The sequence below is a fragment of the Alosa pseudoharengus genome, unplaced genomic scaffold (genome assembly GCF_046254945.1).
Source record: "Alosa pseudoharengus isolate Yale_2024_CS ecotype anadromous, Long Island Sound unplaced genomic scaffold, YU_APseudo_1.1 YU_APseudo_1.1_scf_6, whole genome shotgun sequence".
Lineage (NCBI taxonomy): Eukaryota > Metazoa > Chordata > Actinopteri > Clupeiformes > Clupeidae > Alosa > Alosa pseudoharengus.
The window spans coordinates 14,992,883-15,015,360 of record NW_027468848.1 but is presented as its reverse complement, the minus strand read 5'-3'; the positions used below and the strand labels follow the sequence as shown (position 1 = coordinate 15,015,360).

Here is a 22,478-nt window from a genome sequence, read left to right as displayed (position 1 = left end):
ATTTTCATGAAGATCTCATTTTGATCTCTAATGTCAATTATACCTACAGTACATTTATAGTCTACCTCTAACAGGAGTTTAGAGCAGCAGTGGCAGTATGGGCTAAGCAAAGGAAGCAATACTATATTATATAAGCCAACATTTTAAAAAACAATGTGGATGGTCAAGGTTCGGTGCTTGTGCCTGCATTTGCCCCAGTAGTTTTATGTCTAGCAACTCCCCTGGGTCTATGTGATAAACAGGATGATAAACATAAACTGCTCCAGTTTAAATGTTTTATGCATCCTTCACTAAGCACATCCCTGCATAGTATACAGTTGGTGGCATTAGACATTAGACAGTGCTGCTGGCACTGTCATTGAATGAGGCACTTTGTAAATGTAATTGTGTTCAAATAAACCTGTGCAGTTTATCACATTTTGTGCTTAATGAAATCACTGCTCAGGTTGCATTACATTTTAAACATTTATTACATGGATGGACATGTATTTTTTCAAGGTAGTGTTTTAGCTGTAACTCATATAAAGAACATTATCTGTTGTTCAAAGGTCATACATATGTGCTCTTATAAAAATAAATAATGTGCAGCTCCATGGGTGAGGGCTGTGGTGGAGAGAGGTCATTCTTAGGTCAGCAGGCATTGAGAGATCCACTCCTCCTTAGCCTGCTTTCACTGGCCTCCTCCTGTACTTGAGCTCTAACTTTGTCTTCTGTTGGACTGAGCATGGGATCAGCTGTGCTGTGGCTGTGGAATGTCAGGTAGGAGTATACCAGCCCACCTGCCATGCTGCAAGCAAGAGATCACCACTGATCTTAGTGGAGATGAGATTTGTGTTGCATGTGATCTAGGCTATTGGAAGATCTATTTGAACACATGTATTCAGTTTAAGATACAAATTTGTAAACACACTAAAAAAACATTCATTATGTTTTATTGAAAATATTATTATAAAGAAAATATATATTTAAAAAAAAACGTACCAGATATTCAACCCGATGAAATTGAGCCATGAAAACAGGTAATCACCTCCAACAAACATGCCAATGTAAGCCACTCCAACATTCTAAATGGGAGAGTCATACTGGATCACAATTCTAGTGGGGATATACCCTTATTTCAGTTTGGTTTTGTTTCTATGCAATTCATTATTAAGAAATCAATCAACTATTACTGTATAATGCATATATTATTGAAATGTTTCATACACAATGTGCTACCAGTCAGGGCCAGGAATCTTAAATAATATCCATACAGATATTAGAAACACACTGCATTGACACTGCTTCACAAAGCTCCAAATTTGGCAGCAGATAAGCATGTTTGGTATCTATTTGATAGGGACAGTGTTCATTAATCAAAGCTCTGGATGGGCTATTTTTCACCTGCTGTCACTATAAATAATGTAAAAAAGTAAATTTGTCACACTCCTCTAAAAACATGTTTTGTTTGTTTTGTTTTGTTAAATGTGCTCATTCACTGTTCTTTGTGTATTTAAAGGGTAAAGGGTCCTAAGATTTAATTCCATCTGAATGCAATATTTGAGTTTTCAGTCTGAAGCAGTACCCCAACGTGTTCTTGCTATATTGTTATACTATATTTATAAACGTTCCATTCTATACACAAGTAAAATCACTGAAATACAAGATGTACCTTAATGGCACCAACCACCGCTGTGGTGAGAGCACTGTTGTAGTGGCTGCACAACACGATGGAATACATCAGAATGAATCTGCAAAGCAAACATGGATCACACACCACCATGTCAGATGTGCGCAAACAGCAAAGCCTCGCTGCCCTTTTTCTGCTGCTATAGAGTCCCTGGTACTGGTCAGCAGTTCCAGGAAGTCGCATTTAAATGAATCTGACAGGAAATTGTATATATCCCATATAAATAACCAGTCAGATTTATATATATGTGTGTAATGATAAAAATGTACAGCATGTAACAATAACAATGACTCTGCATGTGGCTTGATAGGGCTCACCCCATGACAGAGGACATCAGGAAGCAAACGATGAATGTCAGGTTGTACCAGTCTTTAAAAGCAACAGCCTGGCAAGAAACAAACCATCAAGAAATACACGACCTCTCCACAGTATCACAGCAACATAGTACAGATAAACTTTTTGTAAATGGTTAGGTTTACTTAACATTAATTCTTCATTTAATTCGCTGTGCAGCTGTCACACTCTCTATGTCAACATATCTGCACTACAAAATGTGATCGCTTTACAGCATGTTTAATTGGAATAAAGGAAAAATATAGGCTATCTGTCATAGCCAAACCATTTGGATTTGATTATGGGGTGTGTCTCAACATGGCTTGGAAGCCAGCCCAAATTTCCCCTGCCCACAAAATTGTCAAATACATTGATTGCCATTTTCTGTTTGTCTTTTAAAGTTGGTGCACTGTCATCATCTTGTATAACAGACGATAACACACGATAATTCAATCTTAACATCTCGCTTCTCCAATGGTGGGGATTTTGTTGTAAACAAAATCAGCTCAAGCACGCTCAGGTGACTTGGATGACTGCTTCACTGTTGCTCATCTGTCTATCATCGTATAAAGCCTGCCCAAACTATGTGATTGACCAGGACACATCTTAACCGGGCATATAGACATCTCAATAGAGTGTCTCTAGACCTCATTTCCTGCAGTGGGCCTTTTGTGGGTGGGGTTCATTCGGGCTTGCTTCCAGGCTAGGAAAAAAAGAGATCACGCCTCAATCAGCTGATCTCAGTCAGCTGATCTCACCCAGCTAAAACCCTCCTGTGCCTACAATTTTCTAAAGCTGTTCAGGGCACCTTATTTAAAATGGTTCACCCTACCACTTCCCCTGCAAGCCACTTTGCAAACCACCTCCACCCTACCTGGGGTGGGAGGGTCTTGCTGTTACTGTCTTTGCCTTTTAGGCTTTCCATGTATGGGCAGGGAGGAAGGGCAGGGTGGCCCCAGATCAGAGCCATATGGCCAAAGATAACTTATTGCAAACATACTCTGTAATGAACTGAAACGGGTCCAGACTGAACTTAAGTTTACGATGTACGACTATGGGAATGAAGGACAAGAAGGAGCATGTAATGGACAGAGTCCACTAAAAATGGTTCAACTACAACAATTTATTTTAAAATATGTCCAACAAAACAATAGATGTCCCTTCACTGTTCCACACATACCTTCTGCAAGTCTCCAGTGTAAGCGCTCAGTAAGAGTGTTGGGAGGATAATAATTAGTGCGTTGTAGAAAAGCACTCCATATTTACCCAGACCCTACAGAAAGAGAGACATGGATGTTTATTTTTCTAGAAACAGACACAAACAAATATATTCTACAAATATACTGAAAGATAATCTCCACAATTTCATGTAGGAAGTTTTACCACACAGCTGGCAGCATCTCTCTGGAAGAAAACTACTGTAAATGTAGTGGACTAAATTTGTATACCTGAATAAAGCATTTCAGAAATTCTTCCCTTTTCAGAAACAAAGGCAGGTTATGATAGAAGCTGTCAATCGATTTCTTTTGAAAAGATAACATGCTGCTTATTGGGGGTTCAAGTTCAACAACCTTTCCTCTGCAGTCTATACTCTTTACATGCAAACGCATGGACACAAGCAGACTAAAAAGAGACATTGTGAAATGTTTACACATTGATAATCATTGCACCGGTCAGCAGGTTCAAATCTAGGAACAAAAGAACTGGCAGGTGCTATTTACGACCACACAGATGAACTGAAAATCTGAATGCAGAAATGTGGCCTTCTTCTCATTACATACATCAAAACCTCTATTTCTTATGGCAAACCAGGCATATTATAGACAGAGGAACCGGAATAGAATTATTGTGTGAAAATAAAGTTTATACCTGTTGTGACACTGCTATAGTGAATTAGTAAACTTGATTTGACATGTTACAAAAGAAGCATGTATGGGGCCCTCAATTGGTTGCACTGAAATATCTTTTAATGCTTTAAATAACTTTTTTAATTTCACTATTGTCATTTCTTCTGGAGTAATGCCAGTATAAGGAAGAACCGTATCTAAATTCAAAGGGTTCTTAAGGCAAGCTGTGAAATGCAATTAATTAAATGAATAAATGATACACCTCAGAACCTAGTTTCTTCTTGGTGTAAACACCACTGGAAGCTGTGAAGACATCGTTGAGCAGAATGAAAGCATATCCCTCTGCATCAAAGGCTAGATCAGAGCTACAGTGAGATAATGGGAAAGAAAATGCTTTGTGGCTTTAGAGAACATAAAACAATCTAAAACAGCTGACCATGGAACATTTTGAACACTGATACAAAACTAAATTACTCCAGAGTGAGCATGTTTTCATGTGACCAAAACTGGGGCATCACCATAAGTTGTCAACTGTCTATGGCAAAACTATGGAGCCCGTATTAGTAGTATAGTAGTAGTATATATACTCTTTTGATCCCGTGAGGGAAATTTGGTCTCTGCATTTAACCTAATCGGTGAATTAGTGAAACACAAACAGCACACAGTGAACACACAGTGAGGTGAAGCACACACTAATCCCGGCGCAGTGAGCTGCCTGCTTCAACGGTGGCGCTCGGGGAGCAGTGAGGGGTTAGGTGCCTTGCTCAAGGGCACTTCAGCCGCGGCCCACTGGTCGGGGCTCGAACCGGCAACCCTCCAGTTACAAGTCCAGAGTGCTAACCAGTGGGCCACGGCTGCCCCATACGCCTGAATGAGAGTACAGTTCCATGTCAAATCAGCCTAGAAAATCGCCACGTTTCATTTTCTTATTACACTTTCTAACTTGAGAGGAGACAAGTTTTAAATTGGAAAATTACCGGAAACCTTAGTCACTTTTAAATGTGATGCTAGCAGGCAAGAAGCTAATGGTCTAATCAGATTCAATGATCTATGCTAGGCTGGAGCTAAAACTGGTATCGCCAGACTCAGAGAACGGCTGGATGAACTGGAAGAAAGGTAAAAATCAATTGTTTAACTCAATGGGAGGTGGAAAATGAATGCAATTCCTCAAATGGTGGAATATCCCTTTAACTGTAAAGGGAAAGGAGCTTGAATTGGATGGAACAAAATACAGTTTATTTATCTAAGTACGCTGAAGACTGGAGACACTGCCTCTATGTTCAACTGTGACACAGCCCAGTGATCTAATGCATCAGTCATTTAAGTCAACGTCATTCTCTTGGGAGACTGGGAGAGACCATGAAAAACACACATGCGCGCACACACACACACACACACACACACACACACACACACACACAAACTCACCCTGCTGCCACCACAGCTCCGAAGACTATGGCAAATACACTGGACACCAAACTGTTGGGAAATGTTTTCCTATGGAGGAGAACCAAACACACACAAGACTGAAACCTACACACAAAACTAATAAACCTACTAAGAGGTTCAATGAAGCACTGCTATTGACAAACTACTATTGCTTTACACATTTAATTGTTTTATTTAATTTTTAAATGCATTACTTTTACTGCCTTGCTAAATAAAGATTACTAATACTCCTATTACTAAACAAATGGACACACCTTAGTATTATGGATTCCAGAACCATGGTCATCAGTATAGTGAATTTTCTTAGTACTGTGAACATAGGTAAACTGTGAAACAGAAAGAAAGGGGGATGGTGGCTTAGGGACTTTGTAAAAGTAATGAAGGAACAATAAAGTGACTTTATCAAGTATGAAAGATGACTAGACATGGGAGTAAAGGCACAGACAGAGCGCATAGTAACAGGAGAGATGCATAGGGGAAAGAAGAGGGAGATGGTTGTTGGTGTGGCAACAAAGAACATTTAAATGAAGTCAACAGGCCTTGTGGCGTAGCCCTACCTTAATTTCTTAGTGCTTGCCAGGCCTGTAAGGTGATTTCCCATGTACAGCAGGGGAAGAGGAAATATCTATGTGAACAAGCAAGTTAGTTTTGCATGCATATTACACTAAACAATAAACATCATATAAGGCATTCATCACAACAGGCATTCATCAACTGGGCTAATATTCTTTTGTAGTCCAAGCCTTGTTGTTAAATCATATTATAGACCTACACAAGCACACACTTAACACGGGGCCAGCACACCATAGACTGACCCCAAAATGTAGCCTACTCTAAATTACCTTTTTTAATATACTTTTGTCCAAGCCTTGGAAATGAATTAAGTGGAGAGCTTTACCGGCATACAGAATAATAATAGTCATCGCCATCTGAAAAGAAGAATTCACACTATTTCACAAAGGTTTCACCGCACTTAATGACCTAAATCAACAAACAAACGCAGTCGACAAGACAGACCTGTCCAATTCCAAGGAACATGAATGAGGGGAATCTGAGAGAGAGAGAGAGAGAGAGACGTTGTTGAAATGCAACGCGATAGTGGATTAGCCAACCGTTATTTACTTCAGTGAAACGTTACAGGCTCAAAATGCATTCGAAGTTTCTCTTTTCTACCGACCATTAGCCTACGTAAAATAGGAAAAGATTAGCCTACGGAAGTTTTAGGCTAAACTTCGGAGAAGAGGGAAACGCGGCAGAAAGTGAAACGGGCCTACCTGTAGTTCGTCAAGACAATCTTATTTACAACGATTATTAAAAACGAGCTAAGAGCATAGAATACTGCTGATAAGACTTTTAATAATCTTGGTTCTTGCCATTTAGACACGGGCTTCGCGTTCAGCGTCATGTCTATCTCAGCTGAACGGGTTGTAGTCAAAAGAGGGCTTTGTCAGCTTTCATCGTCCACGTTTTTTTAAAAAAGACTGTTTGACAAGTGGGCGTTCTCAGTAGCCTACTCGATATTTTGGCCAGTGTTTCCCATTCCCACACGTTGTAGGCCTACAGGCCGCAACACAGGTGTGTTGAGGTTGCGCAGATGTGCCGCTGGGTTGGGGGGAAAACATAAGTTTGCCCTTGATAATTAACAATTTGCTCAAAATTGTAGGTGATTGAAATCCCAGTTAACGAAATTGCTTCTAAATGTGACTGTCGTTTTGCACATTCGTCCATCTTTCTTGTAGGCCTATAAGCCATTATTATAATTATTTAAATGCCAAACTTTTGTTTATGAAATTATAAAGTATCTAATTTAGGCCTACCGACCACATATGTGTTAGTTTATTGCCTATGTAGTAGGACTAATCCATATTCTGCATAATTCCTATTCAGGTCTAAAGGTTAACCTACTCTTCGATGGTTGGTGGTTGCGTGACCGCAGATGTAAACAGACCTTTCTTGGTTTTGCTCTTACTTGCTGAAAGATGTAGGGCCTACCATATCCACTAGAGGGCAGACTGTGTATGTCTAACAAGAAATGCCCATGTCATATCCTCATGATTGTGCTCTGGCTTGTAGGCCTAGGCTATATAATAGGCTGTGTCCATAATCGAGAGAGCCTGGCTCCATTTTCACTTTTACTTGTGCTTGTTCATGTCAATGTCAATGTCGAGGTCAATTTATTTATATAGCACATTTAAAAAACTAAAAATAAAATATAATCATTGTAAAAACAATACAAAGTAGATCCTAAATTTAAATAATAGTAATAGTCAAGTCAAGTCAAATTTATTTATATAGCACATTTCATACACAGAGGTCATTCAATGTGCTATATAAATAAATTTCACTTGACTTGACTATTACTATAAACACTGGCTCTTGGGTGCTCCTTGTTGGTGCCCCCCCCCCCCCCCCAATCCCAATCCTCCCCCACCTTTCTTATGCAGCCCTTGCCACTTAATCTACTAAACCCCTCTTCTACTGCACTTTTTACCCCCCCCCCCCCCATAAATGCACAAATAGGCTGACACCAGACATAATTTCACTGCATTTCTTACTTCCAGTAACTATATGCATGTGACAATAAACTTCCTTGTATCCATGTATCCTTGTACTATAAGATTTTTTGATCATATTCATTGAAACCGACACTATGCTCCGACAGAACAACATAAATCAACCGGATTTCTACGCACTTCTACCTCCACCTAGAGCCTGTTATTTGTTTTGCAAAAATCCACAGTTCTTTTGGTCCATTCGGAGCAGGGCTGTTTGAGATCTGACTGTCAATCACAGTCTGGTGCAGTCTGGTGCGCACTGACGAGCACAAACTCGATGAGAGGGTGCTCGGTGGGGATGAGAGTTGTAAACATTCAAAAGTCACCTCAATCTGTCAGACTTGCCAACTGCAGCTTTAAAGTCAATTCTGTGACTTACTGGAAGCCAGTGCAGGGACTTAATTGGAGTAATGTGGTCAGTTCTTTTAGTTTTTGTGAGAACCCTAGCTGCTGCATTTTGTATCACCTAAGCTGTTTGAGTCTTTTTAGGAAGGCCTGTGAAAAGTCCATTGCAGTAATCAACCTTGCTGGAGATAAATGCATGAATGAGTTTTTCTAAATTATGTTTTGACATCAGCCCTCTAAGTTTAGCAATATTTTTGAGGTGGTAAAAAGCTGATTTAGTTATCACTTTCATGTGGCTGTTGAAACTTAGATCACTATCAATTAATACACCAAGATTTTTAACAGAATCCTTTACTTTCAACCCTTTTGTGTCAAGGAGAGTGGCTACCCTAAGTCTTCCCTACTTTTAACCAAATATAATTACTTCCTTTTTTTCTTTGTTCAGCTGAAGACAATTTTGAGACATCCAGGTGTTGATTTGTTCTATACACTGACACAGAGATTCAAGACCATAGTCGTTTTGGTGACAGTGACAGAGCTAAGTCAATTTCTGTGTCATTTGCATAGCTATGATATGAAATCAAATTATTTTGGATGATTAGTCCAAGTGGAAGCATAGAGGTTGAAGACTACTTTTTCAATAATTTTGCCAATAAAAGGTAGATTGGCCTGTAATTGTTGGAGGCATAGGTTATTCCTCTTGAGAAGTGGCTTTACAATAGCTATTTTCAGTGACTTAGAAAAAGTGCCAGACAGCAGTGAGGGAGAGCAGATAGCTAACAAACGTTCAGAAAAAGTCCTGTTGGCAAATTTGAGGAAAAGTCGGTAAAGGGGCTATTTCACACAATTTGAGGGTGCTGAATTCAAATATGTTGTTTACCAAGCTTAATTTTGAGTTTTAAGCATGCTAATTAGCATAATTCACATACTTTTTGGTTTTGCCATCAGATATCATAGGAACTGCAAAAAATAAGGCATTAATATACTCTTTATGTATCAGATATGTTGTAGGACAGGACAGGAATTACCCCAATGACCCTCATGAAAATAAGATAAAATGAAAATATAAATTGAAATAATAGCTAAAATTCAGTATGACATTTAGAAACAAAATAGATTCCTTGATAATAAATTGATAGAATAGTAGGTGTCAGCTCATTTTTCTGTAGAAAGTATTTTGTCACTAACTATTATGAACAGTTGTCAGTCTTTACAGAGGATTTACACTGTATTTTTTTTTTTTACTGTAAAGGCGACTGTGCTTGCCTTGTTAAAACATCTCACTGGTGCTCTTTCCTATTATTCAAATTCCAGCCATGCAGAAAAATGGAAGAGTGTGCATGTTTGAGGAGTGCTGAAGAGTGCTATGGATATTGCATTATTTGCAAAACATTTAGACAAGATATCCTTTATAGTGCAACAAAAAGAAACATTCTCCAGCGTATCATTATTGCATATGATGCTGAAAGGGAAGTGGGCCTAGGACAAATCCTCAGCTATGAACTGATTATTGTCCCTGTACTGTAGCTATTGCAGATAGCAATGGTTATTTGTGAAGTGGAAATAAGTCATCCTCACTCAAGTGCTGTCTAGCAATGTGGAATGTCCAGTAGTGATTACTGCAAAAACTGGTCATTCAACACTGGTAATAGATGCTCAAGATTATGTCTTTAGGACACCCATCTGACTGCAGCACATTTAAGAAGTATGCAGGGAAGTTTGTAAGAAACTTTTATATTGTTATTTGGTATTTCTTATGTGGTAGCAAATTATGTTAACTATCAAAGAAATAGACCTAATGTAGGAATGCACACAGATATTGCAACAGATAATAACAGGTGTATCTGATTAAGACCTGAGTGGTTGAAACGTACTGTAGTTATTAAATTACACTGGGAGCAAAAAAGACTATCTTCACTTTTTTCCCTTTGCAACTGTCAAAAGAAATCCCATAAACACGGGAAGGTCTTGGGTAGCCTACAGTGTACATCAGATGGCCTAAAGATTAGGCTCTTCAGCATAGCATTAAGTGATTTGCATGCAGTAATTTGAACACTGACCTTGATCTAGCCTAAAGGTAATTTATTGCCAAAACACCACAAAATATAAATGAGCTATAACAAACAATAAAGGACTTAATCACACACAAACTACTATTTTACTGACTACAAAAATATTTTTTTTACAATACTACAATAATAATTATGTAGGAAGTTTAGAAGTTTAAAACCCAGAATTGACCAAAAGTGCACCAAATTCAACACAATACACTTGGAGGAGGCCTGCATCCTTTCTTTTCCAGATATTTTAGGATTTGGATATCGTTTCACTATCGAGTATCAAGATATTTATGTCAGGTATTGTATCGAAGTCATAATTTTGGTATCGTGACAACACTATGCCAGAGCCACTCTGTTTTCTAGATGTCGAGGATCGGAGGCTCTACCACCAATAAGTGATGCTCAATGGCATATTAGAAGAGCACATTATCAAGCTCTAATATGGAGGCAAGCACACATACCAAATCCAGTGTTACCAGAATTAAAATGTTTTTTACTTGTCGGTTGTTGCTGACGGTAGATGCAGTTCTGCATTAGGCTTATTCCCGCTATCTAAGTTCATAATATATTGTGAGTTGAAGGTTATCTGTGCAACTTGTTATTGTGATAAAATGCATTAAACACCACATGAGTGACTCACTATGTTAGCAATAAAAATATGGTTGTGTTTTGATTAGAATTTTCGAGTTTATTACATGTTAACTGTAATCATGTTCCCATTAAATACGTTAATAAACTATAGTATGGCTTCTTTAATGCTTAGACATGTATTTAGAGAACACTTTTATTTGGTTTTAGTGATTACTTTTGAAATCAAATGAATTTAGGGAAAAATAGGGGAAAAAATCACTATTTTATGTTAAAATGCTGATTATGCGGCTTAGAACTCAGAATTGAGCTTGGTAAACAAAATATTCAGAATCAGCACCCTCAAATTAGGTAAGAGGGGTGGTTTACCAACTTTTCCTCAAATTTGCCATCAGAGGTTCTCTTCTGTGAAGCTGCTCTCCCTCTAATACATTTACAATGTGAAGGACATCTGCCACTATAAGGTAAATAACAGTTTTGAAGAAAGCCACATGTGGATGAGCTGAGATTCTGTACCGTTTTTTCAAGTGTTTCGTAGTCTATCAAGCTGAACTCTGACATCAACCAAAGTTTCCCTCTATTTGTAGCTGGAAGGTCTAGATGTTGAATTAGTAATTAAGCAGATGTTGAGTCTGATTTTGTCAATTTTACCTTTGAAAAAAGATGAAAACTCATTGCATTTATTAGTTAAGAGAAATTCAGAAGCTAATTGTGAGGGGGGAATTGTTAACTTATCGACAGTTGAAAATAGAACACAAGAGTTATTTGAACTTATATGTTAGAAAAGAAAGACTGTCTTGCCATATTTTAGCGTTATATGTGCGGAGCATCTCTTTATGGATTTCATAGTGGATCTGAAGTTTGTATTTACGCCATTTCCTTTCGGTCTTCCTACACTCTCTTTTTAGGAGTTTAACTGCTGAATTTTGCTTCCATGGTGCTTTCTGTTTGTCCTTAACTTTCTTGAATTGTAATGGAGCAATGTCATCCATAATGTTTTCCATTTTTGCAAAAGTGATCAAATACAGTAAGTCAGTTTATGAAACAACAATCAACAAACAGAAAAAGGATGAAATACAAGGTAATAATCTAAAGTCTAAAATATGGTGGAAGTGTTTGGGGCGTGGGGGGGGGGGTAAAAATGTTTTTTGAGATGGAATTTAAAAATATTTAGAGAGGGGGCAAGGGGGGGAAGGTTATTCCAGAGTTTGGGGGCAGCAGCAGAAAGAAGATCTGAGACAGGGGAGTTTGCTGTTATTAAAATTCAAAAAATGTAAGGCCATCCAGGCTTTGACATCATTAAAACAGTCTAAAAGAGGGGAGAAGGAGACTTGACCTTTCAGAGGAAGGTAAATGTGGATATCATCTGCATAGCAGTGGAAGAGATTTTCTCATATTTTCTAAGGACGCCTAAAGGAGCATACTGTGGGCAAAGAGGATGTCACGGTTCAGACAGACGACCAGAGGACCACAATTGCGTCACACCAGAAAGTTTATTAAACTTAAGGGAAAAGGGAAGTAGGGAGTGAATGAAGGCTCCAGGGGTTCCAGGGGTAGCCGGGAACGTGCTGTGTCTGTCCCCCCCCCCAGTGGCAGCGAAGCGTCCTGTGATGCCGGTGGTGGGTGGTCCGGAAGTCCGGGATTGAAGAGTAGTCAGGAGTCGTTACAGCAGAAAGCAGGTCTGGTTTTCAGGGGCAGAAGAGTAGCCAAGATTCAGGCAGGTCCGTGGTCACAAAACAAGAGTCAGCCAGAAGCGCGAGCAAACAGGTTCCGGGTGTGAGCTTTGCAGACGATCTGACAAAGGAGAGCTGAAAGACAGGGCTTTACATACTGGGAGAGGTTAGTGGGTAATGCAGCGCAGCTGGCAGAGTAATTAGAGCAGAGCAGAGCAGAGACAGGTGGAGCTAGTTAGGCTGAGTAGAGAGAGTGGTGAGCAGAGTGGAAGATAATGGAAACCAATTAAGGTGGTAACCCGGTGGAGTGAGAGGGCTCATGACAGAACCCCCCCCCCAAGGGACGGCCCCAGAAGTCCCAAGAGCAGCACCATGCCGGGTGGGAGGAGGGGAGCCGGCGGAGGGCTAGAACTCCTCCGAACGGTCCGAGTGAACGTCCTCATCCTCGGAGGAAGCCGGAGGGTCGTGGTCGGGAGACGGGACAGGTCCCGAAACAGGGTCAGGCACAGGACAGGAAGCCGAGCGGGCAGGACGGTTAGGGACCCCTCTGGGGCGGCCCCTACGGATTGCAGGTTGATCAGGATTCCGTTGGTGGAAGGCGGTGATGAGGGTCCGATCCACAATCCGACAAGCCGGCACCCAGGTCCTTTCCTCAGGTCCATAGCCCTCCCAGTCAACGAGGTACTGGAGACCCCTACCCCTCCGTCTGGACCGAAGCAGGCGGCGGACGGTGTAAACCAGACCACCATCGACGAGCCGTGGAGGAGGAGGAGAAGGCGCAGCAGGGACCAGCGGACTCTCATGAATGGGCTTAATCTTGGACACATGGAAAGTGGGGTGCACCCTCATGGAATTAGGCAGTTGGAGCCGGACAGCAGTTGGACTAATCACTCTTACGATAGGGAATGGGCCAAGGAACCGAGGTGCCAGCTTTCGCGACTCCACCCTGAGTGGCAGGTCCTTTGATGACAACCATACCCTTTGACCAACATGGTAGGTGGGAGCAGGAGTTCTCCGACGGTTGGCCCCGGTAGTGTAGCTGGCAACGGATCTGAGGAGTGTGGCTCGGGCTTGTGACCAGGTGCGGCGACATCGACGGGCAAAAGCAAGTGCAGATGGGCAAGTAACCTCCCCCTCCTGGCTGGCGAATAGAGGAGGCTGGTATCCATAGACACATTGGAAGGGGGACATACCGATGGCAGAGCAGGTCAGGGAATTGTGTGCGTACTCCACCCATGTCAATTGCTGCGACCAGGAGTGGGGGTTGCGGGATGTCATGCATCGCAGTGCCTTCTCGAGCTCCTGATTTGCCCGCTCTGATTGCCCATTGGATTGGGGATGGAATCCGGAAGTCAGACTGACTGTGGCTCCCAGCAGGTGACAGAACTCCTTCCAAAAGGCGGAGGAGAATTGTGGGCCACGGTCAGAAACTACATCCCTTGGCAGTCCGTGGATCCGGAAGACGTGTTCCAGGACCACCTGGGCGGTCTCCTTGGCGGTTGGGAGCTTGGGGAGGGGAACGAAGTGTGCCATCTTGCTGAATCGGTCAACTATGGTGAGAATGACGGTCATGCCACTTGAAGGGGGCAGCCCCGTGACAAAGTCAAGGGCGATGTGAGACCAGGGACGTGTGGGCACAGGCAGGGGCTGCAGCAATCCGGCTGGGGGCTGGCAGGATGACTTGTGTTGGTTGCAGATGGGGCAGGCTTGGACGAATTCCCGTACATCTCTTCTCAGAGAGGGCCACCAGAACCTCTGGGTGAGCAGGTTGTAAGTGCGGGTGGAGCCAGGGTGACAAGCTAGGCGGGAGTCATGTCCCCACTGAATGACCTGGGACCTCAGGTTTTCGGGGACAAAGAGGCGGTCAGCTGGGCAAGCGCTGGGACCTGGCTGGTTACGGAGAGCTTCCAGCACCTGTTCCTCAACGTCCCAGGTCAGAGCTGCTACGATGCAGGGACTTGGCAGAATCGACACAGGATCCTTGGAGGGGGTGTCATCCTTCTGGAATTGACGGGAGAGGGCGTCTGGCTTGGTGTTGCGTGACCCAGGCCGGTATGACAGAGTAAAGTTAAACCTGGTGAAGAACAGGGCCCAGCGGGACTGCCTGGAGTTCAACCGTTTGGCCGTGCGGATGTACTCCAAGTTCTTATGGTCGGTCCAAACGAGGAATGGAACAGTGGACCCCTCCAGCCAGTGACGCCACTCCTCCAGGGCAAGCTTCACAGCCAGCAGCTCTCGGTTCCCTATGTCGTAATTGCACTCAGAGGGGGACAACCGACGTGAGAAAAAAGCACAGGGATGGAGCTTCCTATCCTCCGCAGCCCACTGAGAAATCACAGCACCGACTCCCACATCCGAGGCGTCCACCTCCACAATGAACTGCCGGTCCACATCAGGCATCTGGAGGATGGGAGCGGAGGTGAACCTTACCTTGAGGGTACTGAAGGCTTTGTCGGCTGCTGGGGTCCAGGTGAAGGGTTGCTTGGTGCTGGTTAGAGCAGTGAGAGGAGCAGCAACGGTACTGTAGTTCCGGATAAACTTCCTATAGAAGTTAGCAAACCCCAGAAACTGTTGCAGCTTCTTTCTGTTCTCCGGAACGGGCCATGAAGTGACTGCTGATATCTTGGCAGGATCGATCCATTTGGATACTTCCCTCTGCCACGATGTACCCCAGGAAGGCCACTGTCTTGACGTGAAACTCACATTTCTCCGCCTTGGCGTAGAGGGAATTCTCCAGGAGACGGTGAAGGACTTGCTGGACATGGCGGGTGTGTTCAGACAGGTTTCTGGAGTATATTAAGATGTCATCCAGGTAAACGAAGACAACCTTATTTAACATGTCCCGCAGCACGTCATTCACTAGAGCCTGGAACACAGCAGGAGCATTGGTGAGGCCAAAAGGCATAACCAGATACTCGTAGTGGCCTGTTGGTGTATTGAAAGCGGTTTTCCATTCATCTCCCTCCCGGATCCGCACTAGGTGGTAAGCGTTTCTGAGATCCAACTTGGTAAAAACAGTGGCTCCCTGGAGCAACTCAAAGGCAGAGGTGAGCAGAGGCAGAGGGTAACGGTTCTTCACCGTGATGTCGTTGAGTCCCCTGTAGTCGATGCAGGGGCGAAGAGATCCGTCTTTCTTCCCCACAAAGAAGAAGCCAGCACCAGCAGGAGATGAAGACGGGCGGATTAATCCTGCGGACAGAGAGTCGTTGATGTAGTCCTCCATGGACTTTCTTTCAGGAGCAGACAACGAATAGAGACGGCCCTTTGGAGGGGCTGTTCCAGGGAGGAGGTCAATGGCACAGTCGTACGGTCGGTGAGGGGGCAGAGATGTGGCTCTTGCTTTGTTAAACACTTCTCTGAGACCATGGTAGCATTCTGGGACATTGGATAGGTCAGGAGCAGAGTTGGTGGGTACTGGCCGAGGAGGTAGTGCGGCAGCAAGCAGGCAGGTTCGATGGCAGTCCTCTCCCCACTCCCTGATCACCCCGGTCACCCAGTCGAGCTGAGGGTTGTGCCGGCGGAGCCATGGGTAACCCAGGATGATGGGTTGGCCTGGAGAGGGGAGCAGGTGAAACTGGATAGTTTCTTGATGGTTTCCGGACAGACCCATAGAGACCGGGGCCGTGACATGAGTGACCGATCCGAGTAAGTGTCCGTCCAGTGCCCGGGCAGGAATAGGAGGTGTCAATCGGTGGTTCTCCAGTCCCAGTTGGCGTGCCAGCTTGATGTCCATTATGTTTGCTTCGGCGCCAGAATCCACCAGAGCAGCCAGGGTGTGAGTTGAGTCAAAGAGACGGAGGTGAACTTGCAGCAGGGGTTTGCGGTCGGGGGACTGGACGGTCATTGAGCTCAACCGGACTCCCCCTATGCCCGGTGAGCTTCGGCTTTTAAAGGGCAGGTCACAACACGATGTCCATCACCTCCACAATAGAGACAGAGGTTTGAGGTGAAGCGGCGCTGGCGCTCTGCAGGAGTGAGGGAGGCTCGCCCAATTTCCATGGGCTCAGACTGGTCAAGCTGGCTTGGTTGAGTGGCAGTAGACGACAGGAGCCCAGTCGGATTTCTCCGAATGCCGGTAGTTGGTGGATTTTGGCGCCCCCTCTCACGACGACGGGTCTGTATCCTTCTGTCGATCCGGACAGCCAGTGCGATGGCTTCGTCAAGGGTGGAAGGCAGTTCATGGGAGACCAACTCGTCCTTGATATAGTCGGCCAAGCTATGGAAGAATGCGTCCACCAACGATGGTGTGTTCCAAGAACTTCGTCTTGCCAGGGTTCGGAAGTCGATGGAATGGTCTGCAACTGTACGTCTGCCTTGCCGAATACTGAACAGTTCACGAGACGCCTCTGTAGTTGGTGAATCCAGGTCAAACACCTTCAGCATCTCCTCAGCAAACAGGTCGAAGGTTGCACATGCAGGGGTTTGACGTTCGAACTCTGCTGTTCCCCAGAGTCGAGCTCGGCCCGTCAGGTGAGTGATGGCATACCCAACTTTAGCCCCTTCAGTGGCGAAGGTCCTTGGCTGCAAGGAGAACTGAAGTCGGCAGCTAGTCAGGAATGGCCGGACCTGGGTTGAATCGCCGTTGAACCGCTCTGGGTTTCCGATCTTGGGTTCCGGGACAGCGGCTGCAATGACCGGGGCAGGTAACTCGGGGGCTGGGCTGGTGGGCAGACTGACTGGAACTGGGCCGGTGGGCGGAGTGGCTGGGGTAAGGTTGGTGAGGAGTTGGATGATCATGCCGAGTTGTTGTTGCTGCTGCTGGAACTGCTGCTGTTGTTGCTGGAACTGCTGATGCTGTTGGTGGCCGACCTGAAGCAGGGAGGCAATGTCGCCGCTCATGCGGGCTAATCCTCTCTCAGTGTGTTCCAGGCGTTGCATGGCGGTGGGTTGCTCAGGTTCATCGGCTTCCATGTCGGGGGAAGTGTGCGCTGAGTCCATGATGGTCAGATCGTACTGTCACGGTTCAGACAGACGACCAGAGGACCACAATTGCGTCACACCAGAAAGTTTATTAAACTTAAGGGAAAAGGGAAGTAGGGAGTGAATGAAGGCTCCAGGGGTTCCAGGGGTAGCCGGGAACGTGCTGTGTCTGTCCCCCCCCCCAGTGGCAGCGAAGCGTCCTGTGATGCCGGTGGTGGGTGGTCCGGAAGTCCGGGATTGAAGAGTAGTCAGGAGTCGTTACAGCAGAAAGCAGGTCTGGTTTTCAGGGGCAGAAGAGTAGCCAAGATTCAGGCAGGTCCGTGGTCACAAAACAAGAGTCAGCCAGAAGCGCGAGCAAACAGGTTCCGGGTGTGAGCTTTGCAGACGATCTGACAAAGGAGAGCTGAAAGACAGGGCTTTACATACTGGGAGAGGTTAGTGGGTAATGCAGCGCAGCTGGCAGAGTAATTAGAGCAGAGCAGAGCAGAGACAGGTGGAGCTAGTTAGGCTGAGTAGAGAGAGTGGTGAGCAGAGTGGAAGATAATGGAAACCAATTAAGGTGGTAACCCGGTGGAGTGAGAGGGCTCATGACAGAGGATGGGTGCAAGAATGGCCGCTGTGAGATCTAACACGATAAGCAACAGCATCACCAGCATCAGTAGCTAATAAAATGTCATTACAAACTCTTCTTAGTTCTATCAGAAAGACTCAGGGAGGTACAATGAAAGTTAACACACATTTTAATCCATCAAAGGATATACAAAAGGCATAAGCAACAATAAGACAGTCTTTGGCATAGGCCCCGTCCTCGGTCCAGGTCACCGAGTGTGCAGACCCTTGCAGATCCTGCCGGTATGAGACGGCAGGGGCGGAGCCTACCCCCTGGACATCTGGACAAGGCCAAACTGGTGGTGGTTAGGGAGGGAGGGTGGGAACATCGAAAATCGGCTCCTGAAAGCAACAGGCAGGTGCAAGTAAATTGATTATAAAGGCTGATGCAGACTGGTGATTGGTCGGAAGTAATGAATGAATTGCATTTTCTGTGCTGTGAAAGGGTTTAAAACCTGAACTGGACCTGAACTGAGACTGGAACATGCTTTGCGTTTCTATAAAAGATTGCAGCTGTGTAAGCACAACTTTTTCCAAGACCTTGGAAAGGGATAGGTTTTGGAAATGGGTCTAAAATTAGAGAGGACTGTAGTGTTTAGATTTGGCTTTTTAATCAGTGGCTGTGGCCTACTGTAGCATGTTTAAATATGGTTGGTACAATACCTGTGATAAGGCTGCTATTAAGGATACTTAGGATATGAGGTCCAGTATCAAACATGTCTTTAAAAAAGCTTGGGAGGGACAAAATCTAATGGATAGGTTGGAAACTTCATTTGATTAATGGTATGGCTTAGGAGAATGAGAGAGACTGGTTAAAACTGGGCAGATGACAGTCATATTAGGGTCATAGAAGGGGGCTGAGATGGAAGCACATGTATATGAGAAAATATCAAGACTGCTAAATTGAAGTGTGTTCAGAACAAAGTTAGTACTATAAAGAGCACACGTGCAGTTTTTATCAACAACATCAAAAAAGTATTTCGATGTTTCTGTCTTTTTTCCACTTCTTTTCTGCTCCTCTACATTCCTGTCTGGCTGTGTGAGTAAGGTCATTCATCCATGGCTCAGCTTTAGGTTTAGATCGCAAAGGGGCAATAATATCTAAGATCATTTTGTAAGTGGAGTATAAACGTGATTAATTCCTCAGTGCTGCCGTTAAGCGGTGAGTCTTGATGAGATTTAACAGCAAGTTTGAAAGCTGTTGTAGTTTGTTCATTTGTAGCTTTATATGAACTTTTTCTCGTGTCCATAGTTAGTAAGGTTTAATATGTTGTGTTTGCTTGATTTTGTGTTTGTCACTGTAACCGTTATTATCTACACTTTACTGTAATTAGTTTACTGGTTTTTAAATATTTATGTCATGTGTCATCACTTGTGTGCTGCATGTTTGGGAACCTTTGAGGCATGTTGCCTTAGGCTTCTCTGAAGGCTGGGGCTTTGAATAGACTGAGATTCTGTGGATACACTACAAAGAGATTCTGTGGATACACTACAAAGAGATTCTGTGGTTACACAAAAGCCAGGCGTGACTAAACATGCACCAACAGGAGCAAGCCTGTGATCCCTTTAATCATCAGTTGTTGTTTTTTTACATGAAATATTGAAAGAAAGCCAGACTTAAGAGATAAGACCTAATGACCTAAATGAAATGGTCATAATCCAGACAGTTTAGGCTGCTCTGAATTTATTTGCTTGTTAAGTGGCAACAATTCTTTTATAAAGAAATAACATATGCCCAGTAAAAACTCTTTGGCTTTGTCTTTTCAAGAGGTCATCACATCAGCCAGACTTTTTCCCCTCATAGTAGAGTGTTCTGGTCTTTGGTCACAAGTATGGTCTTGAATATTGAAAATATGAATATTACATAGAAAAACAATATGAATGCAATGATGAATGTTTGCTAAATGTGGAATAACAGTAGAATAGACGTAGAGTAGGATGTAGGATGTTAAGAGGGGATATCTCAAAAGCCCCTCAAACCCACCTGGTGTCTCTGTCTGCTCTGTGGGACACCTGTCCCCCCGAAAGCTGCCTTCTGAGATGCCTTTTATTGTAAGCTTCTTTCACTGTTTATTCTTGCCACTGCATTATGACCTTGCTCTTGCATTTAGGCCAGGAGCTCTTTTTTTTTTTTTTGTTCAGACTCTCTAAATGTGCAAAACTTTTAGAACATAATTCACCAGTGACTTGAACAATGACTTGTGATAGTTTGAAATATCAATGTGGAGACCCAGGCTTGATGTCAGGATAGTCACCTTTATTCAGTCAGACCCCTTAATACCGGTAAGTAAGAAAGGCTTGTTTGATTTTTGCTTGTTTGAGGGATTAATACTAGCTGCCAAACATTAAACATTTCAGTTAATAATAATAATAATAATAATGCATTTTATTTATGGGCGCCTTTCTGAACACTCAAGGTCACCTTACAGAATCAACAATAAAACATTCAATCCATTAAACAAGCAATCAGAGAAAACAAGCAATAAAATAACATGATAATACTATTAATTAAAAAGAGTAAAAGAAAGAAAGAAAGAAAAAAAAAATAACTAAGTTACAGCAAATTGGTTAGTTATTTGTATGTAATTGAAATGCGATAGCAAGCGTGCCAAGAAACATGGAACGGCAAAGTTATCCTCAGATGCCCTTTCCTACAGGGTTCATGGTGCTGCAATCTTTGAAGAGAACAGTTGTTTCTTTTTCATCCATGGTTTCAGCAGTTTCATGGCGTTTGGATGGGCGCAGATTCTTTTGTCCTTCTTTCCTTTTGTCCTTGGCATCTTTACGTATATTCTAAAGTAGACAGGAAACACCAATAACATCTTGGTCAAGGTTTTGAGTGATTGAGTTTTCACATGCCTATATTGTAACCTTCTTGTCATGTCAATGTTATACAGCTTGTGTAACATTTTCCCAACAGTAAGTTAAATACAGTATAATGATATTTTAAAACATGCCTTGTAAAATAAATGACTGATAGTTGATTGGACAGACACATGTGCACACTCACATAATGGCATCGATGTCACACAGTCCTGAGCTGCTCTGCTTCTCAAACCTTTGCATATTCCTGATCATTTTGGTTGGGATGCGCTTTGAAACAGCCACACAGCACTTAGGAAGATGCCCTGAGGCCCACAGAACAACAGTATGAAAGTAGTTAAAACACTCTAATCAATAACTACTGTGTGGACCATAAGACCACTTCTTTGTTAGGGTTAGTACATAATTACAGAGTTGTGGGAGAGACAGACTTAGGTCTTAGGAAGCAACATTGGCCTGTGCGCTGAGTGATATCAATAATTCTAGTGTATTAAAAACTATCTTAGAGTTCCATTATCAGCCTCATAGTTGGCCCCACAAGACTTCCTTTTTAACATTTCATACGTTATCTTAATGCAGAGGAAGTAGATCAGGAACCAAATAGAATGTTTTGTTTTTATTGTTGAAAGGGTCTATAATTAAGGGTAAAATGTTGGCATGTAACACAGTAGGTAGTGGATTATGCTGTAATTGCTGTAAATCAGTGCATGTTTCAACACATCAGTTCAGTGTTGAATGCAGGGGAGCAAATACCTGTCAGGGCAAGAGTCTGCCATTCAATCAACTCCGACCCCCCCCCCCCCACACACACACACACACACACACACGCACACACACACATTCCAATGCTTATTTGAACACACACACGCACACAAGCACACGTACATTTCAATGCTTATTTGAACACACACACACACACACACACACACATACTCTCTTTGTCTCACACACACACACACAGAGACACACACTATTTAACATGAGAACATGACATCATTTTTACTACATTTTGAACTTTAAGTTCATCAGCGTTATCTTAGTAAAAAAAAAAAAAATAACTAATCACAATCTTGCCTACAGTAGCTCTTGAAGGGCCCTATGTGACTCAAACTGAAAGATGTTTTCAAACGATTATAACAGCTGAGGACAGAAAGGTGAAACGGTCTGTGAGTCTGAGCAAGGCAACTCACCATCAGTGCTGAGGAGGACTGCAGAAATGACAAGTAGAAGTAGAGTAACCCCTCTGAAGTCCATCGCTGCAATGAGCACTAACTGTGGTACAGGAAGATAAATACACCACCTGGGGAGGAGCAATTGCCACCTGTCTCTCATGCGCACACCTGTATGATCGCACACGTCGTACAGAACATCACTTCAACAAATACATTATGTACTGTTGTAGTGCTCCTATATAAAACATATACCTGTGTAATAAGATGGAAATGCATGGCAAATGTATTTTAAAGGTAAAAAGGGACTGCCACCAGGCAAAGGGGGGAATAATATAGTCTTATAGTAGAACAGACAAGTTGCAAGGGGAAGCAAAAGGAATTTGAGAAAAGTAAGGGGTTCCATTCATCTAACCTTTACATTCTTACATAACAGTT

At 43.2% G+C, this 22,478-nt stretch overlaps 2 protein-coding genes across 3 annotated transcripts; both read right to left on the bottom strand.

Annotated features, from left to right (window-relative positions):
* Positions 1-451: 451 nt before the first annotated feature.
* On the bottom strand, positions 452-6,768 carry slc35d2 (solute carrier family 35 member D2). Of its 2 annotated transcripts, none has more exons than XM_076270336.1 (12): positions 6,573-6,768; positions 6,316-6,349; positions 6,141-6,227; positions 5,856-5,923; positions 5,553-5,624; positions 5,278-5,346; positions 4,112-4,214; positions 3,183-3,275; positions 1,987-2,054; positions 1,652-1,730; positions 982-1,064; positions 452-787 (listed from the first exon to the last, which is right to left on the bottom strand). In XM_076270336.1, exons 1-12 carry the CDS (start codon positions 6,701-6,703, stop codon positions 631-633), a joined length of 1,044 nt encoding a protein of 347 aa, XP_076126451.1. In that variant the 5' UTR covers positions 6,704-6,768; the 3' UTR covers positions 452-630. The 2 variants fall into 2 exon arrangements, with proteins under 2 accessions (XP_076126451.1, XP_076126452.1); XM_076270337.1 differs by having other exon boundaries at positions 6,672-6,761.
* A 13,522-nt stretch (positions 6,769-20,290) lies between these two features.
* Positions 20,291-22,167, bottom strand: ccl27a (chemokine (C-C motif) ligand 27a). The gene is made up of 3 exons (XM_076269791.1): positions 22,062-22,167; positions 21,059-21,176; positions 20,291-20,841 (listed from the first exon to the last, which is right to left on the bottom strand). Exons 1-3 carry the CDS (start codon positions 22,123-22,125, stop codon positions 20,709-20,711), a joined length of 315 nt encoding a protein of 104 aa, XP_076125906.1. The 5' UTR covers positions 22,126-22,167; the 3' UTR covers positions 20,291-20,708.
* Between the last annotated feature and the right edge of the window lie 311 nt (positions 22,168-22,478).

What these genes read in the sequence shown, in the direction of transcription:
- slc35d2 (XM_076270336.1), bottom strand. Translation starts at nt 6,703, where the DNA reads ATGACGCTGAACGCGAAGCCCGTGTCTAAATGGCAAGAACCAAGATTA. An exon ending in TGTTCCTTGGAATTGGACAG is followed by an intron (nt 6,228 to 6,315) that starts GTCTGTCTTGTC and finishes TCTTCTTTTCAG; the next exon opens with ATGGCGATGACTATTATTAT. An exon ending in CTGGAATCCATAATACTAAG is followed by an intron (nt 5,347 to 5,552) that starts GTGTGTCCATTT and finishes TCTCCTCCATAG; the next exon opens with GAAAACATTTCCCAACAGTT.
- ccl27a (XM_076269791.1), bottom strand. Translation starts at nt 22,125, where the DNA reads ATGGACTTCAGAGGGGTTACTCTACTTCTACTTGTCATTTCTGCAGTC. An exon ending in AGTCCTCCTCAGCACTGATG is followed by an intron (nt 21,177 to 22,061) that starts GTGAGTTGCCTT and finishes TGTGGGCCTCAG; the next exon opens with GGCATCTTCCTAAGTGCTGT. An exon ending in TGTGACATCGATGCCATTAT is followed by an intron (nt 20,842 to 21,058) that starts GTGAGTGTGCAC and finishes TGTCTACTTTAG; the next exon opens with AATATACGTAAAGATGCCAA.